The 14,568-nt window shown below is 34.6% G+C and overlaps 1 protein-coding gene across 12 annotated transcripts in view; it reads right to left on the minus strand.

Annotated features, from left to right (window-relative positions):
* The window catches only part of MANEA (mannosidase endo-alpha), a 41,100-nt gene that overhangs the window by 14,021 nt on the left and 12,511 nt on the right, over positions 1-14,568 (minus strand). For all 12 annotated transcript variants that reach the window (XM_017345286.3, XM_051854473.2, XM_051854475.2 and 9 more), the window contains one exon: positions 624-733. In XM_017345286.3, coding sequence (XP_017200775.3) covers positions 624-733 — 110 coding nt within the window. The remainder of the gene's footprint in view (positions 1-623; positions 734-14,568) is intronic.

Here is a 14,568-nt window from a genome sequence, read left to right on the forward strand (position 1 = left end):
ATCCCTTTAATGATCACCACTTATTTACATCATTCATTCATTTCTGAAATAAAAAAGTAAAATCTTAGTGAGAAATCTCTTCTCATTTGTAATACATTTTAGTATCTGGGGAGAAGATACTTGATCTTCTTCTTCTTGAAAGTCTTCAGACTTTCACCTGCATTTTATATGTACCTAGGTGTATATGTGTGTATGTTAAAGAAGGTAAAATTAGATTTTATACATATTTAGGCAATAGTTTACTTTCTAACTGATTTACAAATATGTAAAGTCATATGTTAACATTTAGTTTTAGTGGATTTTTAACATCTAAGGTATTTAGACATGTTAACTTTTCTACTAATTTTATCTTAAGAAAAGAACCTTCAAAAGTCAGTTTTTGTCAAAATAAGTGATATACATTAATATTAAACATAGCTAGAAAAATAGTAAGTCATCTCTAAATTATTACAATTTAGACAGTATTTAAAATTCTTAGACATTTTCTTTATGAAATAGTGTTATAAAGGATTTTATTATTTTCACATTATTTTTAGTTAAAATGAGCACTTCAAAAATTGTCATTACTGTCCTCTTCTCCAAACAAATTAACTTACTAATAGCTTGAAAGTGAAATAAAATACCTTCAGATTATATTTATGAGCTTTATCCAAAATAGTCGGTACCAAGTCATCAGTAGGTTCTCCATTCTCATCATTTGTATCAGGCGGATACCAAGACAGGGCTAGTACACCTAATAGAAACAATCAAAAGCAAAAGAAAAAGACAGGAATACAAGTGACTTGCAGGTATTCTAAAAAGGGTAGAATAATTTCCAAATAGCTAATAAAATATAAATATATCGAAAAGAGGTTACTTTACTGCTTTCCTTCAGGCTACGTACAGTTATTTTATTGCTTTGTTTAGCCAACAATTATCAACTTTTACTTCAGCATCAATAGTATCTCTTAAAAATTAATACACTTTTTATTTTTAAAAATTTATTAACAATTATACATATTTCTAGGCTACAGTGTGATATTTCAACAAATGTATATACTATGTATGCTGATTAAATCAGTGTAAGCATCACTTATCCTTCCTTGGTATTAGTTTATGATTGAAGGCTTGGAGCTCCTTCTATTTGTTCACTATATATAATACATATATATACACACAAATATATATGTGATTATTGTGAACTACTGTGCTGTGTAACACTAGGAAGTCACTCCTTTGATCTAGCTTTGCTCTTTAGAATATCATATATTTTCACCAAAAAAATGACTAAGAAAGTGCAGAGTTCTTATAAACTATTAATCCTAGGTTCCCAACCCTACGTTTTTCCCTGTTAACATCTTGCATTAGTGATAAATTTGTTACAACTGATGAACCAGTATGGGTAGGTTATTATTAATTAAAGTCTACATTAGGATTCACACTTTGTCTTGTACAGATGAGTTATGACAAAGGCATGGTGTCATATGCTCATCATTACAGTATCATACAAAGTTAGTTTCACTGCTCTATAAAACCCCTGTGCTCCACTTCTTTATTCCTCTTCCACTTCTTTGACATCTAGAAATAATTAATCTTTTTTTACTATCTCTATAATTATTCCTTTTCTAGAATGTCAGAGTCATAAAATATGTATCTTTCCTAGACTGACTTTGTTCACCTAGAAATTAGCATTTTAGTTTCCTTCATGTCTTTTTATGGCTTAATAGCTCATTTCTTTTTATTGCTACAAAATATCCCATTGTGTGGATATTTATCCATTCACCTACTTAAAGACAACTTGGAATTCTGGCAATTATAAGTAGAGCTGCCATAAACATTCATGTGCGAAATTTTGTGTGGATCAGTATCTTTTAAGAGAAGATTTTAAAAATATAATTATAGTTTCTCCATGGATACCTACTTACTTTTGCACTGATTTTGAGAATAAGCATAAGAATACATAGTAATCATTAACAGAGAAAGCATATTTATGATTAATTCAAAGCTTCATTACATACATGATGGAAAAATGACACTGATTTATATATCAATCAGTAAACACTTAAAGACAGAGAAGAAAAACAATGGTAAGAAAAGTGAACATTAGGAAATGGAAGATTAGAAACTGCCAGATAATTGAAAGTAAAGATGAAAACTTAGTGAGAGCCAAGCTAGGTACTGAGAAATCCCCTCTAGAGTAAAAAAGCATGACTAAGTTAACAGAATAAAGATGCCTATGTCTCTGTTAATTCTGGAAATGAAAATAGCTACAGGAATATGAGAGAAAAGGAGAGGTCATTAATATATGTGCCTTCAGGAAGGCTTGCCTAGCCAGGAAGCGAGTCATAAATTAGAGAATAATATTAGTGTGAAAATGTCTCCAAACGATCAAACATTCAAGCTGTTTATTAGCCTAGCTTCTAAGCAAAATACTATCAACGAAAAGAAGAGTGACAATAGAATGTTTTTCAACATGCAACCAATGGAAAAAAAGTTGTTATTTTATGCAAAAAAATGGAAAATGATCATGAGGAAAAATAATAAAGAACACACTACTGAAAAGTTTTGAACACAATGAAGCACATGAAAATTACAAACTAAGCACTTTTCTATCAAATTAAAACAAAACAAAGGGTTGGCATTGTGGTCCAGTGGGATAAGTTGCCCCTGGCAATACTAGCATCCCACTTTGGAGGTGCTGTTTCAATTCACTTTGCTCCACTTCTAATCCCGCTCCTTGCTAATTCATCTGGCAAAGAAGACAATGGTCTAAGTACTTGGGTCCCTGCACCCATGTGGGAGACTAGGATGGTGTTTTCAGTTCCTGGTCATAGCCCTGGATGTTGCTGCCATCTGGAGAGTGAATCAGCAGATGGAAGATCTCTTTCATATCTTTTTGTCCTTTTGCATTTCAAACAAATAAATAAATATTTAAAAAAACAAAAACAAGATTTCTATTTTTAAACATAGTAGTATAATTTCTAGAAACAGTTGGTTAATGGCATTTCAATAACCCATGTGAAAACCGCTACAATTAAAAGTGAGACATGGAGAACAAAAAAATTTCTTAAAGCCAAAGAGCTAAGGAGAGTAAGGAATTACTTGGCCAAAATGAAGGGCAGGGAATATATGTAGACAGAAAAATGAGCAAAGAAGTCAATCTGCTCCAACCATAATTGGCAGAAGTAAAGTAAATCACCTCTCAAAACCAGTGGATTATAGCCCAAGTCCACAATGCTTACGCACTTTTCCAGTTTTAAATCTAAGTTGATCCAGGACTGGTATTCTTTTTTTATTTTATTTTATTTTATTTTTTTGACAGAGTTAGACAGTGAGAGAGAGATGGAGAGACAGAAAGAAAGGTCTTCCTTTTCCATTGGTTCACCCCCCAAATGGCCTCTAAGGCCGGCGTACTGCGCAGATCCGAAGCCAGGAACCAGGCGCCTCCTCCTGGTCTCCCATGTGGGTGCAAGGCCCAAGCACTTGGGCCATCCTCCACTGCACTCCCGGGCCACAGCAGAGAGCTGGACTGGAAAAGGAGCAAGCGGGACAGAATCCGGTGCCCCAACCGGGACTAGAATCCGGGGTGCCAGCGCTGCAGGCGGAGGATTAGCCAAGTAAGCCAGGGCACCAGCCCTTTTTTATTCTTTTGAGGTAGAGACAGAAAGAGAGGTCTTCCATCTGCTGGTTCACTCCCCAGATGTCCACATTGGCCAGAACTGCACTGATCCAAAGCCAGGAGCCTGGAGCTTCTTCCAGGTCTCCCACGTTGGTGCAGGGGCCCAAGGACTTGGGCCACCCTCCACTACCTTCCCAGGCCATAGCAGAGAGCTAGATCAGAAGAGGAGCGGCTGGGACTAGAACCCAGCGCCCATATGGGATGCCGGCACTTCAGGCCTGGACCTTAACCCACTGCACCACAGCACTGCCTCATAGGGCTGGTATCCTTAACAGTTACCAGGCAGATACAAAAACAAACTTTCTCTGGAGAAGGTATCTTCTTCCTTGTCTGAAAATTATTTGAAAAAGTATTTTTTAAAAAGGGAGAGGACTATCCAACATGGGAAGTGGATACACAGCAGACTCATAGAATGGCAGATGTCCTAAACAGCACTCTGGCCTCAGAATCAGCCCTTAAGGCATTCGGATTTGGCTGAAAAGCCCATGAGAGTATTTCAGGCATGGAAAATCAAGACCCTGTGCAAAAAAAAAAAAAAAAAAAAAAAACCAAAAAAAAACCTATGAAAGATCTCTGCGAGTGAGATCCCAGTGGAAAGATCAGGTCATCAAAGAAGGAGGCACCTTTCTCTGAAGGGAGGAAAGAACTTCCACTTTGACTATGACCTTGTCTAAATATGATCAGAGTCGGCGAACTCAAAAGGCCTCCATAGCCTTGGCAACTCAAGACAAGAGCCTAGGGTGATTACTGAGGCCATAAACAAGAGTGTCAATTTGTTAAGTCAACAACAGGAGTCACTGTGCACTTACTCCCCACGTAGGATCTCTGTCCTTAATGTGCTGTACATCATGATTTAATGCTATAAATAGTACTCAAACAGTATTTTGCACTTTGTGCTTCTGTGTGGGTGCAAACTGTTGAAAGCTTTACTTAATATATGCTAAATTGATCTTCTGTATATAAAGAGAATTGAAAATGAATCTTGATGTGAATGGAGGGGGAGAGGGAGTGGGAGAGGGGAGGGTTGCGGGTGGGAGGGAAGTTATGGGGGGGAAAGCCATTGTAATCCATAAGCTGTACTTTGGAAATTTATATTCATTAAATAAAAGTTTAAAAAAATGGATAACTTATAATCACAGATATCCAACTACACAAAGACATACTGCACCATGAGCAGGAACCAGCAGAAATAAAAGACAATAGAAATAAACCTGAAAAAACTTCAGATATTGCCATCACATGCATTTTAAAACAGATACTTTCTGAGTTTAAGAAGTAAAAGATAAATAGAGTACTAAACATGAGAAATTCAGAAAATTGTCTCTTTCGTACTGTTATTCACTCAGTTCCTACTCTGTTATCTCATTTTGAAAGGCAGAATAGTATGGAAGAATAGCATGGGTTTTGAACATGTATCTAAATATCCAATCATTTATTAGCTATACAAACTACAGGTAGTTAACTTCTCTTGGCTTGTTCACCAAAACTCAGATGGGTTTTACCTTACAGGATGTATTTAAATATATACATAAAATTTTATTACCTATAGTATTCAACAAATGTTAGTTCTTTTTTTCTGATTTGTTCTGTTCTTTTTTCACAGTCCAACCACACCCCCCTTCTCTCTCTCTCTCTCTCTCTCTCTCTCTCTCACACACACACACACACACACACACACACACACACACACAGGAATCTTTGCATATGAATACTGTGGTCACCATTCCAATTCTTAACTCTCATCCTTTAGTGTCTTATACTCTAGTTCTTTGCTATCCAACATGCTATCCACTAGTAATAAATGTTAAAATAAAAAATCCTGTTCCTCACTCAACTGAGCACATTTCCAGTACTTAGTGGCCACATATGCCACTGAACAGTACATATATGTGACATTTTCATTATCACAGAAAGTTCTACTGGACAGCAGCACCAGATTATCTTGATTCTCTGAGAATACAATGACTTCACTCTTGTCTAATGATTTCTCTTCCTCTTTCATTCTCTGTGCAGACATCCTCTAAGGCTTCACCAAAATATTTGTTGTTGACATTCCTGTTGCTATGTTTCAGCTCCTTAATGCATCAATTATGACTTCCTTATATCTATTCCTATGACTATACTATGCTTCATAGTTCCCTTAATTTTTATAGTCTCTTATGAATGGTGCCACTCATCAGCTCTGAATAAATAAAAGCTTAGGAACCAAGCCAATGGTGGTTCTACTCCTGAAGATGTTTGGAAAACTTACAATGCTAACAAATCCTTAAAAGTAAACACATGGGATTCTAAGTCAAGCGAGTATTATTTATCAGTAAGACTTATCAGTCTACATTTCTGTTGTATCAATTGCTTAGTTAACTAATATACTCCTTAAAGTTCATGTTTGGAATATTAGCATACTAAATGCCAAAAAAACATGCTGTATCGCTCATGCCATCCTTCCACAGTAATTTCTCACAGGACTGTCAGTGCAACTCATACACAATAAATTGGTGAGGATTTTTGGAATACTAGTAATGTTTTGTAGTTAACTTGTGTGTTCATTATGAGCGTGATCTGAAGGGTGAAAAAAAACTTTATCTGTACATTTATGTAGATTTCTTAGTATATATAGTAAAATGCTAAAATTAAAAAAAAATTATTTGAAAGGTAGAAAATAGGGAGAGAGTGAGTGAGGGCTTTCATCTGCTGGGTCACTCCCTAAATGCTGCCTCTGCAGGGCTCTGACAGGCCAAAGCCAGGTGCCTGGAGCTCTACCCTGGTCTCACACATTGGTGGCAGGAATCCAAGATTTTAGGTCATCAATGGCAGTCTCAGAGACGCATTAACAGAAGCTGATCAGAAACACAGAGTAGTGAGGATGTAAAGTAGGCAGTTTGATATGAAAACAACTTGCTGCACCATGACACCCACCCCTACAATATTTCTTTAAGTGAAACTATTAAGTGATGCATTACATTGTGTCAGACCCTCAAAAAGTGATCCAAATGACAATCAATGACAAGAATAATAGTAAACATATTTGGATAACTTCTATTCCACAGGGCTTGGGACAGGTTTTCTTATATACAAAGCACTTCCTTAGAGGTTCTTTCAAACTAAAGATTTAACACAAATAAAGCAAGCTTATTTGCTTTCCATAAATAAGCAGTATTATCACTGTCCCACTTAGGATGACACACTTTCAAAAAGTAATATAAGCAAAAAGCACTGTCAAACACCACAGCAATTAATAGAAATAGACTTACATGTGAAACAGATGTTAGAATTAACAAAGAGAAAAATTTTAAATTATTCTGATTAATATTGTAGAGGTTCTTATGGCAGAGGTAGCAAAATTGCAGTAGCTGGTGGAAAACTTCAGCAAAGATACTGTAAGAAAGAATTAAATAGAAATGCCAGGAACGAAAAACACATTGAAAGAGATAAAGAGTTTGAAAAGCTCATCAATAAAGCAGAGGAAAGCAGTGGTCCAGTTTAAGCCAAGTCAAAAGAAACTACCCTAAATGAAACACACGGAATGATGCATAGAATAGCTGTGTGTTAGATAGCAAGGATCTAGCACACATATAATTAAAAACCCAGAAAAGGTAGAAGATTTATTTGAAGAAATAATAATTAAGACTTTTGCAAAATTAACAACAGACATGGAGCAACAGATTAAGAATCTCAGAAAATATCAAGTAAGATAAATTCCCCCTAACCCCTCCAAAAAATGCACCAAATATAAGTTATACTTTATAACTATAAATAGTTATAAAAATCCCCAAGAATAATTACTAAGTTTCTGTAATTATTCTGTAATTATTTTCTGTATAAAACTACAAAAGAAGAAAATGAATACAGCCAGAAAAAAAAAGATAAAACAAAGAGGAAAACTAGCATATAAAAACAGTTATATATTATAGTAGAGTTCTCATGAGAAACCATAAAATAAAATGGAGTAACATTTTGAAAGTTCCAAAAGAAGCAAGCAAAAAATAACCTTAAAATTACCCACCAAGAATTCTGTAGACATTATTCAAAGCAAGTGATACAAAAATTAAAGACATTTTGAAAGAATTTAATGAATGCTACAGGAAAGTTCTGAGATAGAATGAGCGTAATACTAGAGTTCCTCTTGGACTTCCAACAGAAATATAAGGAACACTGAAAGTGGAACAAATGTTAATTTTTCTCACTTCTTATAACTAATAAAAGCTGACAGGGACCAGCAAAGGAATTACAACAGCTAAAGCAATGTCAAAAGAGAATAACAAACAGGAAACCCACTGTTTGATTTCAAGAACTATTATAAATCTGCATCAATCCAGTCAGGATGGTAGTGGAGAAAAGATAGACAAATAGAATCAATAATCAGAACAGACAGTCCAGAAATAAATCCAAATAAAATGTAGTCATAGTACTTTTGATAAAAGTCGATCAATGCAATGGAGACAGGATAGGCTTCTCAGTAGTGAAGCCTTGAAAGTGAAAAAGGCATGTTTATTTTATAGGGATTAAAAACTACTTACTGCAGTCTCACACAAATGATTTGTTTCTCATTTTTTAAAATATGGGGCATATGAAAAAGCAAGGGGAAAACACACTGATAAAAGATAAAGCTATCAGCATAATGATACTCAGTCATCTATGGCAAGAGGAAAGCTGTATGGAATATCAATACTTTACAGTTATGAATTTAAACTTAATGCAAATATAGTCATCCTAAAAGAAAAATATATATCATGACAGATATTAACAGGCACATCTAAACTTTAAAAATACAATCCACCATATTATACCATGTTTCTCCTACTATTTATGTATACGTGTTGAAGCCAGGAGACATAGAAATAAAATTTTTAACCTTATAGAAACAGATATTTTCTGCTTCCTGATATTTTAATCTAGTGCTTTTGAGGCATCAGCGATGGAAAAGAAAGACTAGGGGATGTGACGTTCATCTTTATGCATTCAGAATTACAAAATTAGGAAATGATAGAAACTCAAGTAAATATTCCACGCTAAAGCTAATTTTAAAGACATGGAGTGAATTATGTTGTTACGTGTACTACAGACTGAGCATCCCCTGTGGAGAATGCTTAGGACTACACGTGATTCAGAGTTCAGATACTTTCCAGTTTTGGACTATTTACATATGAAATGAGATTTCTTAGGGACAAAACCAAGTCTAAACAATATTCCTTCACGTTTCATTTACAATTTATACAAATAGCATGAAAGTTAACCTTGTGCAATATTTTTAATATCTTTGTACATGAAACAAAGTTTGCTTACATACAACAACCAGAAAGCAAAGGCTTCACCATCTCCACATGAACAATCTGAGATTGTGTGGCATCACCATCACTCCTGACCTTGAATTTATATGCTACCAATAAATGAGCAATCATTTTCTTACACTCACAAGCACTTAATAGTAAAACTATGGCACCCCCCCCAAAAATAATGTATCCATCACAATGTCCAACACAATAACATCATAGGAATAACCTGTATCAGCTGGTAAACAAGAGCAACAACAAACAATTGCAGGCTTTCAGTATCCACTTATGATGCTGTCATTTGAATGAAAAAGCTTGTTGTTTATTATTTTTTTATTTCTCTAGATGAAAAGAAACATTGAAGCGGTTGAGGGACCAGGAAGTAAGTCTTTTGGGAAAGAGGAGGTACTCTGTTGATGGCTTTTTAAAATGTTTCCTCCACATGCATCTATATTAATAACAATGGTTTTTGTCTTAGAAGTGTCTTTTATAAGCTGACATATTTCTTGCTCTATTATGAATGCATACTACGCTAACCCTTCAGTAAGACCATTACACATTATACCATGTTGTCTCCATGCATTTTTTTCTGTGGTGTTAACAATGTCATCTTCATCTTTACTATTGTCATGATCACTGATTCAGATCCATTTGGCTACTTCACTACTGGTCAATGGATCAAAAACTGGAGCCTCAATATCAGCGCTAAATTATTTGATATCCACTTCTTCCAGACAAGTTCAGACAATTTTGTTTTTTACTTTCTCACTTCATAAACAGAATTCTTCAAATCACTGCTTTGTGTGCTTTGTGTTCATTCTAGAACATAGTCCCTAGCTAAAGGTTTCCCAGGCATACACAACAGTGTCTTCAGTCACAGTGTTCCAAGTCCTGTCAACAACACATACAGCATTTTTCACTTTCCTTACTCATGCTTTTGTTACTGCTGTTAGCACAATGTTCATGAAAGTGTTTTCATATTTACTCTTAATCGGTCTAAGGATATTTAAGGATACACTATTCAAATTGGAAGTAATAATGTTGTGTTTGGGGGTGAGTGCTTGGGATAAACACAATTTTTGAGGAGCATGAGCAGAACAATTGTGAGGCAAAACAAAGTTTTAACGTTGTCACCCAGTCAGTTTTCCCATCAGTCAGCATAAGATGCTGATACCAAATGTTTGTGAAGCCAATCAGGGAAGATATTCCTGGAGATCACGTTTTATAACAGAATGATAATTGGACCGGTATGAAATTCACTGTTTAAAGAAGTGAGGACACAGGATTTGCCTATCATAGCCAACTTTACACTTACACATGCCCGCTGGGTTAGCACATCCCAAACAGTTACCATGTCCTCAGTATCCTTAATTCTTGTAGGAGCTTTCTCATCAGCAATAGGCAGTGTCCTTCCATGGGAACAAGGCCAAAATAGTGATGTTTCACCAATGGTAACTTCAGCAAATTTGTCAATGATTTTCCCCACTGCATTATGATCAGCAGATGCTTCACTACCACAAATCTTTAAAAATGCAATGCCTACCTTTTCTTAAATATTTGTAACCAGCTTGTTGGATATTCACATTCCCCTTCATTATGAAATATTTCATAATGAAATATTTTTGATGTTTCATGATCAGTACATGACTAAGTGGTAAATGTTCACTGCAATGCCAATGGATCTCTTTGGGTACATGATTAAGATCTTCATTTTTAGTTTCAGCCAGTGTTTTCTATGTTTAATTAACTTCTGTTCAATGCTTTAAGCATGGAATTTTAACAGTTTATGCTTTTGTTTCTTCAAATCATACATGGTGGTTATTCTAACAACATACTCTTCCATAAGATGCGTAACAGGCATACTCGTGTCCTCCAGCACCTTGAGTTTCTTTGCTATAGATATAAATGATTTCTTTTCTTATCATTCTTACACACAGGAGTACCAGCTGACCTTTTGACATTTTCAACAACTTTATACCACTTAACAGAGAATAAGCAAACAACCTCAATAAGCAAAATACATAGGTCTTGATCCCATATGAGGCATCACGGGTAACATGGTATTGGTGTCTCCAGTCATTTTATTATCCTTTGTGCTTCCATGTGGGAATCTAGGCATAAGAGGAAAAGATACAGTGTAGCTGAAGGGGGCTGGGAGGATGTTTTTATTAACAATTTTTTCTCGTAATCCATAAGCTGTGCACCTGTTCTTTTATTGCATTTCATCACATGATATCAGGTGTGGAAATTTCCACTTATGGCATCATGTTGTCACTCACCAGGTCTCAGATTTTAGAACATTTTGCATTTCAGATTTTAGGATTAAGAATGCACAACCTGTAATTTTCTATTGTTGTAAAAGCAAATTATCACAAAAAACTCAGTTGCTTAAAACAACCCAAATTAATATCTAACAAATCTGTAAGTCATGCATTTCAAATAGGTCTCTACCGAAAGTGCTGGATTGTTCTACATTTCTTCCTAGAGGCTCCAGGGAAGAATCCATTTCCTTGCCACTCAAAGCTTGCAGAAGTGATCAGATTTTTGGTTCATGAACACCTTACTTCATGGTCAAAGCTCACAATGGTAGATTGAGTCCTTTTTAAATCTCATCCCTCTGACTCTTTTTCCTTCTTCAAGTGATTAGAACTCAAGTGATTAGATCAAGCTGACCCAAATCATCCAGATTAATATCATCTCAAAGTCAGTTGACTAGCAACTATTTGCATCTGCAACTCTAATTCTCTTTTACCATGTAAAATAACAGACTGAAAAACCTATGGATTAGTAGGATGTGGCTCTCTTCTGGGATATCAGTCTAAATATCCTACTGAGTTTTTAGAAAATTTTATAAAACTTGAAAAGGTATCTATCTGATATTTTTAGAATTGCAAGATACCAGTACACAGGACAGCATATATATTACCTCACCCTTTAAAGACTTGAAAAGGACATAAATTTATCATAAGCCGTAAAAATGTACAAGACAAATTATAATAATATAATATCTGGATTTTAAACATAATTTCAATTTCATTTTATCATTATTTTCAGAAACAAAAAATGTTAGACCATTAGGGCTCATATACTTCTAACTGTAGGAGCAGAAAATCAACCAACTTGTAATGCGATATAACATTATATTTACTTCATATAGCAATTCATTTATGTTCCTAAATCTGTACATATAAAATACATGAAACTTGTATAACTTAAATAAAATTAAAAAAAAGAAAAAAGATAAAAAAGACCATTTATATAAAAATGTGACTATTAAATACAAAGTCAAAGCATACTCAACAGTAAAACAATTTAAACAGCCTTCATTTACTATATTCTTTAGTTCAAAAAATGTCAGTCAGCACACCAGCTCCATGGATTAAGTGTTTTGTGTATTTGTACAAATTATTTTTTGCCAACTAATGAGTGTATATCAATATTTAACATATTAAGAAATATTTCATTTATTTACAGATTGATTGTAATATTGTTTTTATTACAATCAAGTGTTTTCCCAGCAGAAAATCTACCAAACTGTGAAATATTTTCATCAACAAAGAAATTCTCAATATTTAAAATAAAATAATTGTATCATTGCCAGTGTTTCCAAACAGCTAATCTTCATGTAATGATGTAGTAGTAAAATCATATATAGAGGAAAGGTTTTTATAAGCATTAGACAAAAAAGTAAATATAAACAAACATTTTACTCTAATGATTACTAAACTTTAAAGTATATTGAATGAAATTTATATATTATTTATATATTTATATCTAAGTTTATATATACTATGGGTCTATTTATATATGATAAATATATACATTTATGTATATTGTTATATATTATAAATATAAAATCATATGTAAAAATGAGGAAAAACCCCTCCTTGTAAACAGTTCAATTTATTTAAAGAAAATTAAAACTTTTAAGAATAATTATTTACTTTGTCAACTAAGCATAGTTTTTTAGCCACAACAAAGCACTCTTGAAGATAGAAAAATACAAATTTGATATAATTTTTAAAAAAATTGGAAAAACATTTGAAAACGTTCTCCCCTCCAAAGTAAATTCATAAATAGAAACAAATACATGCCTATATATTTATAATACAGCAGTCAATGCTGTAAAAATTTACTAAGTCTTTTTTGTGTGGTAACACAGATAGAACACAAAAACTAGAGTTTAAGATGTTAAAAGCATTTAAAAAAACAGCTACTCAAGTAAAGCAAGTACATTCATAGTATTCTACAATTTTTAATGAAAAAGTCTAGCATTTTTCTGTATAAATATCAGCTCCATTGTGAGTTTTACCTTTTCAGAGATAGAACAATATGAGAACACACAATTTCCTCTTGTGGTCCTAGTTTTAGTGGCACCATGAAGACAGATGGAACCAAAACAGAAAGATTTTATAAAGGATATACTCAAAAACTGAAGATTTTTTCAGGTACCAAATTACATATTTTTTTCATATAATCCATCTATGGAACAATGTGACTCTATCTAAATATGTATAACTGGAGTACCAGAAGGAAAAGTAAGTGAAAGTTCAGGGAAGGCTGGAATTACAGGAGGAAAAACCAACAACTTCTTGTCACTTAAATTAAACATAAGCATTGTATACATTAGCACGATCAGAAAATAAATAAAATGAAGGACTATATATAATGGAATAAGAATTTACAAGATAAATCAGAAAAAAGAGAAAAAGGAATACAGATAGGTAGGAAAATAGAACATAAATAGAATAGAGGAGCATTTAAAATTCTAATATAAATCAAACATCAAAATTTAAAAAGAAAACCTGTCAGTCTAGTTTAAGAAACAGAAAAGCAGCCAGCGCCGCGGCTCACTAGGCTAATCCTCCGCCGGCGGCGCCAGCACTCCAGGTTCTAGTCCCGGTCGGGGCGCCGGATCTGTCCCGGTTGCCCCTGTTCCAGGCCAGCTCTCTGCTGTGGCCAGGGAGTGCAGTGGAGGATGGCCCAAGTGCTAGGGCCCTGCACCCGCATGGGAGACCAGGAGAAGCACCTGACTCCTGGCTTTGGATCAGCAGGTTGCGCCGGCCGCAGCACGCTGGCCGAGGGGGCCATTGGAGGGTGAACCAACGGCAAAGGAAGACCTTTCTCTCTGTCTCTCTCTCTCTCACTGTCCACTCTGCCTGCCAAAAAATAAAAAAATAAAAAGAAACAGAAAAGCAATACTTAACTACATGCTACATGCCTGAAATTTGAAACAGCTCAAGTGTTCATCACAGTTGAATGCAGAAGTAAATTAGCTATTACCCCACAATGGAATGATATCCAGCAAGAAAAATGACTAAACTGCTGATACAGTTAGAAACATGGGTACATTGCAAAACATCATGCTGAGCCAAGGCACACACACACAACAGCTTCTATGTGTAGATAACAGATGGTTCTATTTTCATGAAGTAGTAGAATAGTCATAACTACTACACAGTAAGAGAAATCAGATGCGTAGTCTCCAAGGTTGACTGAGGGGTGGGGCTTAATAAGGCAATCATGATGAAACTTTCTGGACTATAGGAATATTTTACTTATTGAATGGGTGGCAATATAAACCTTTAAGAAATATTTACATTTAAGCAAATATATACCTTTTTAAAGTATATATCATAG

The sequence above is a fragment of the Oryctolagus cuniculus genome, chromosome 5 (assembly GCF_964237555.1).
Source record: "Oryctolagus cuniculus chromosome 5, mOryCun1.1, whole genome shotgun sequence".
NCBI lineage: Eukaryota > Metazoa > Chordata > Mammalia > Lagomorpha > Leporidae > Oryctolagus > Oryctolagus cuniculus.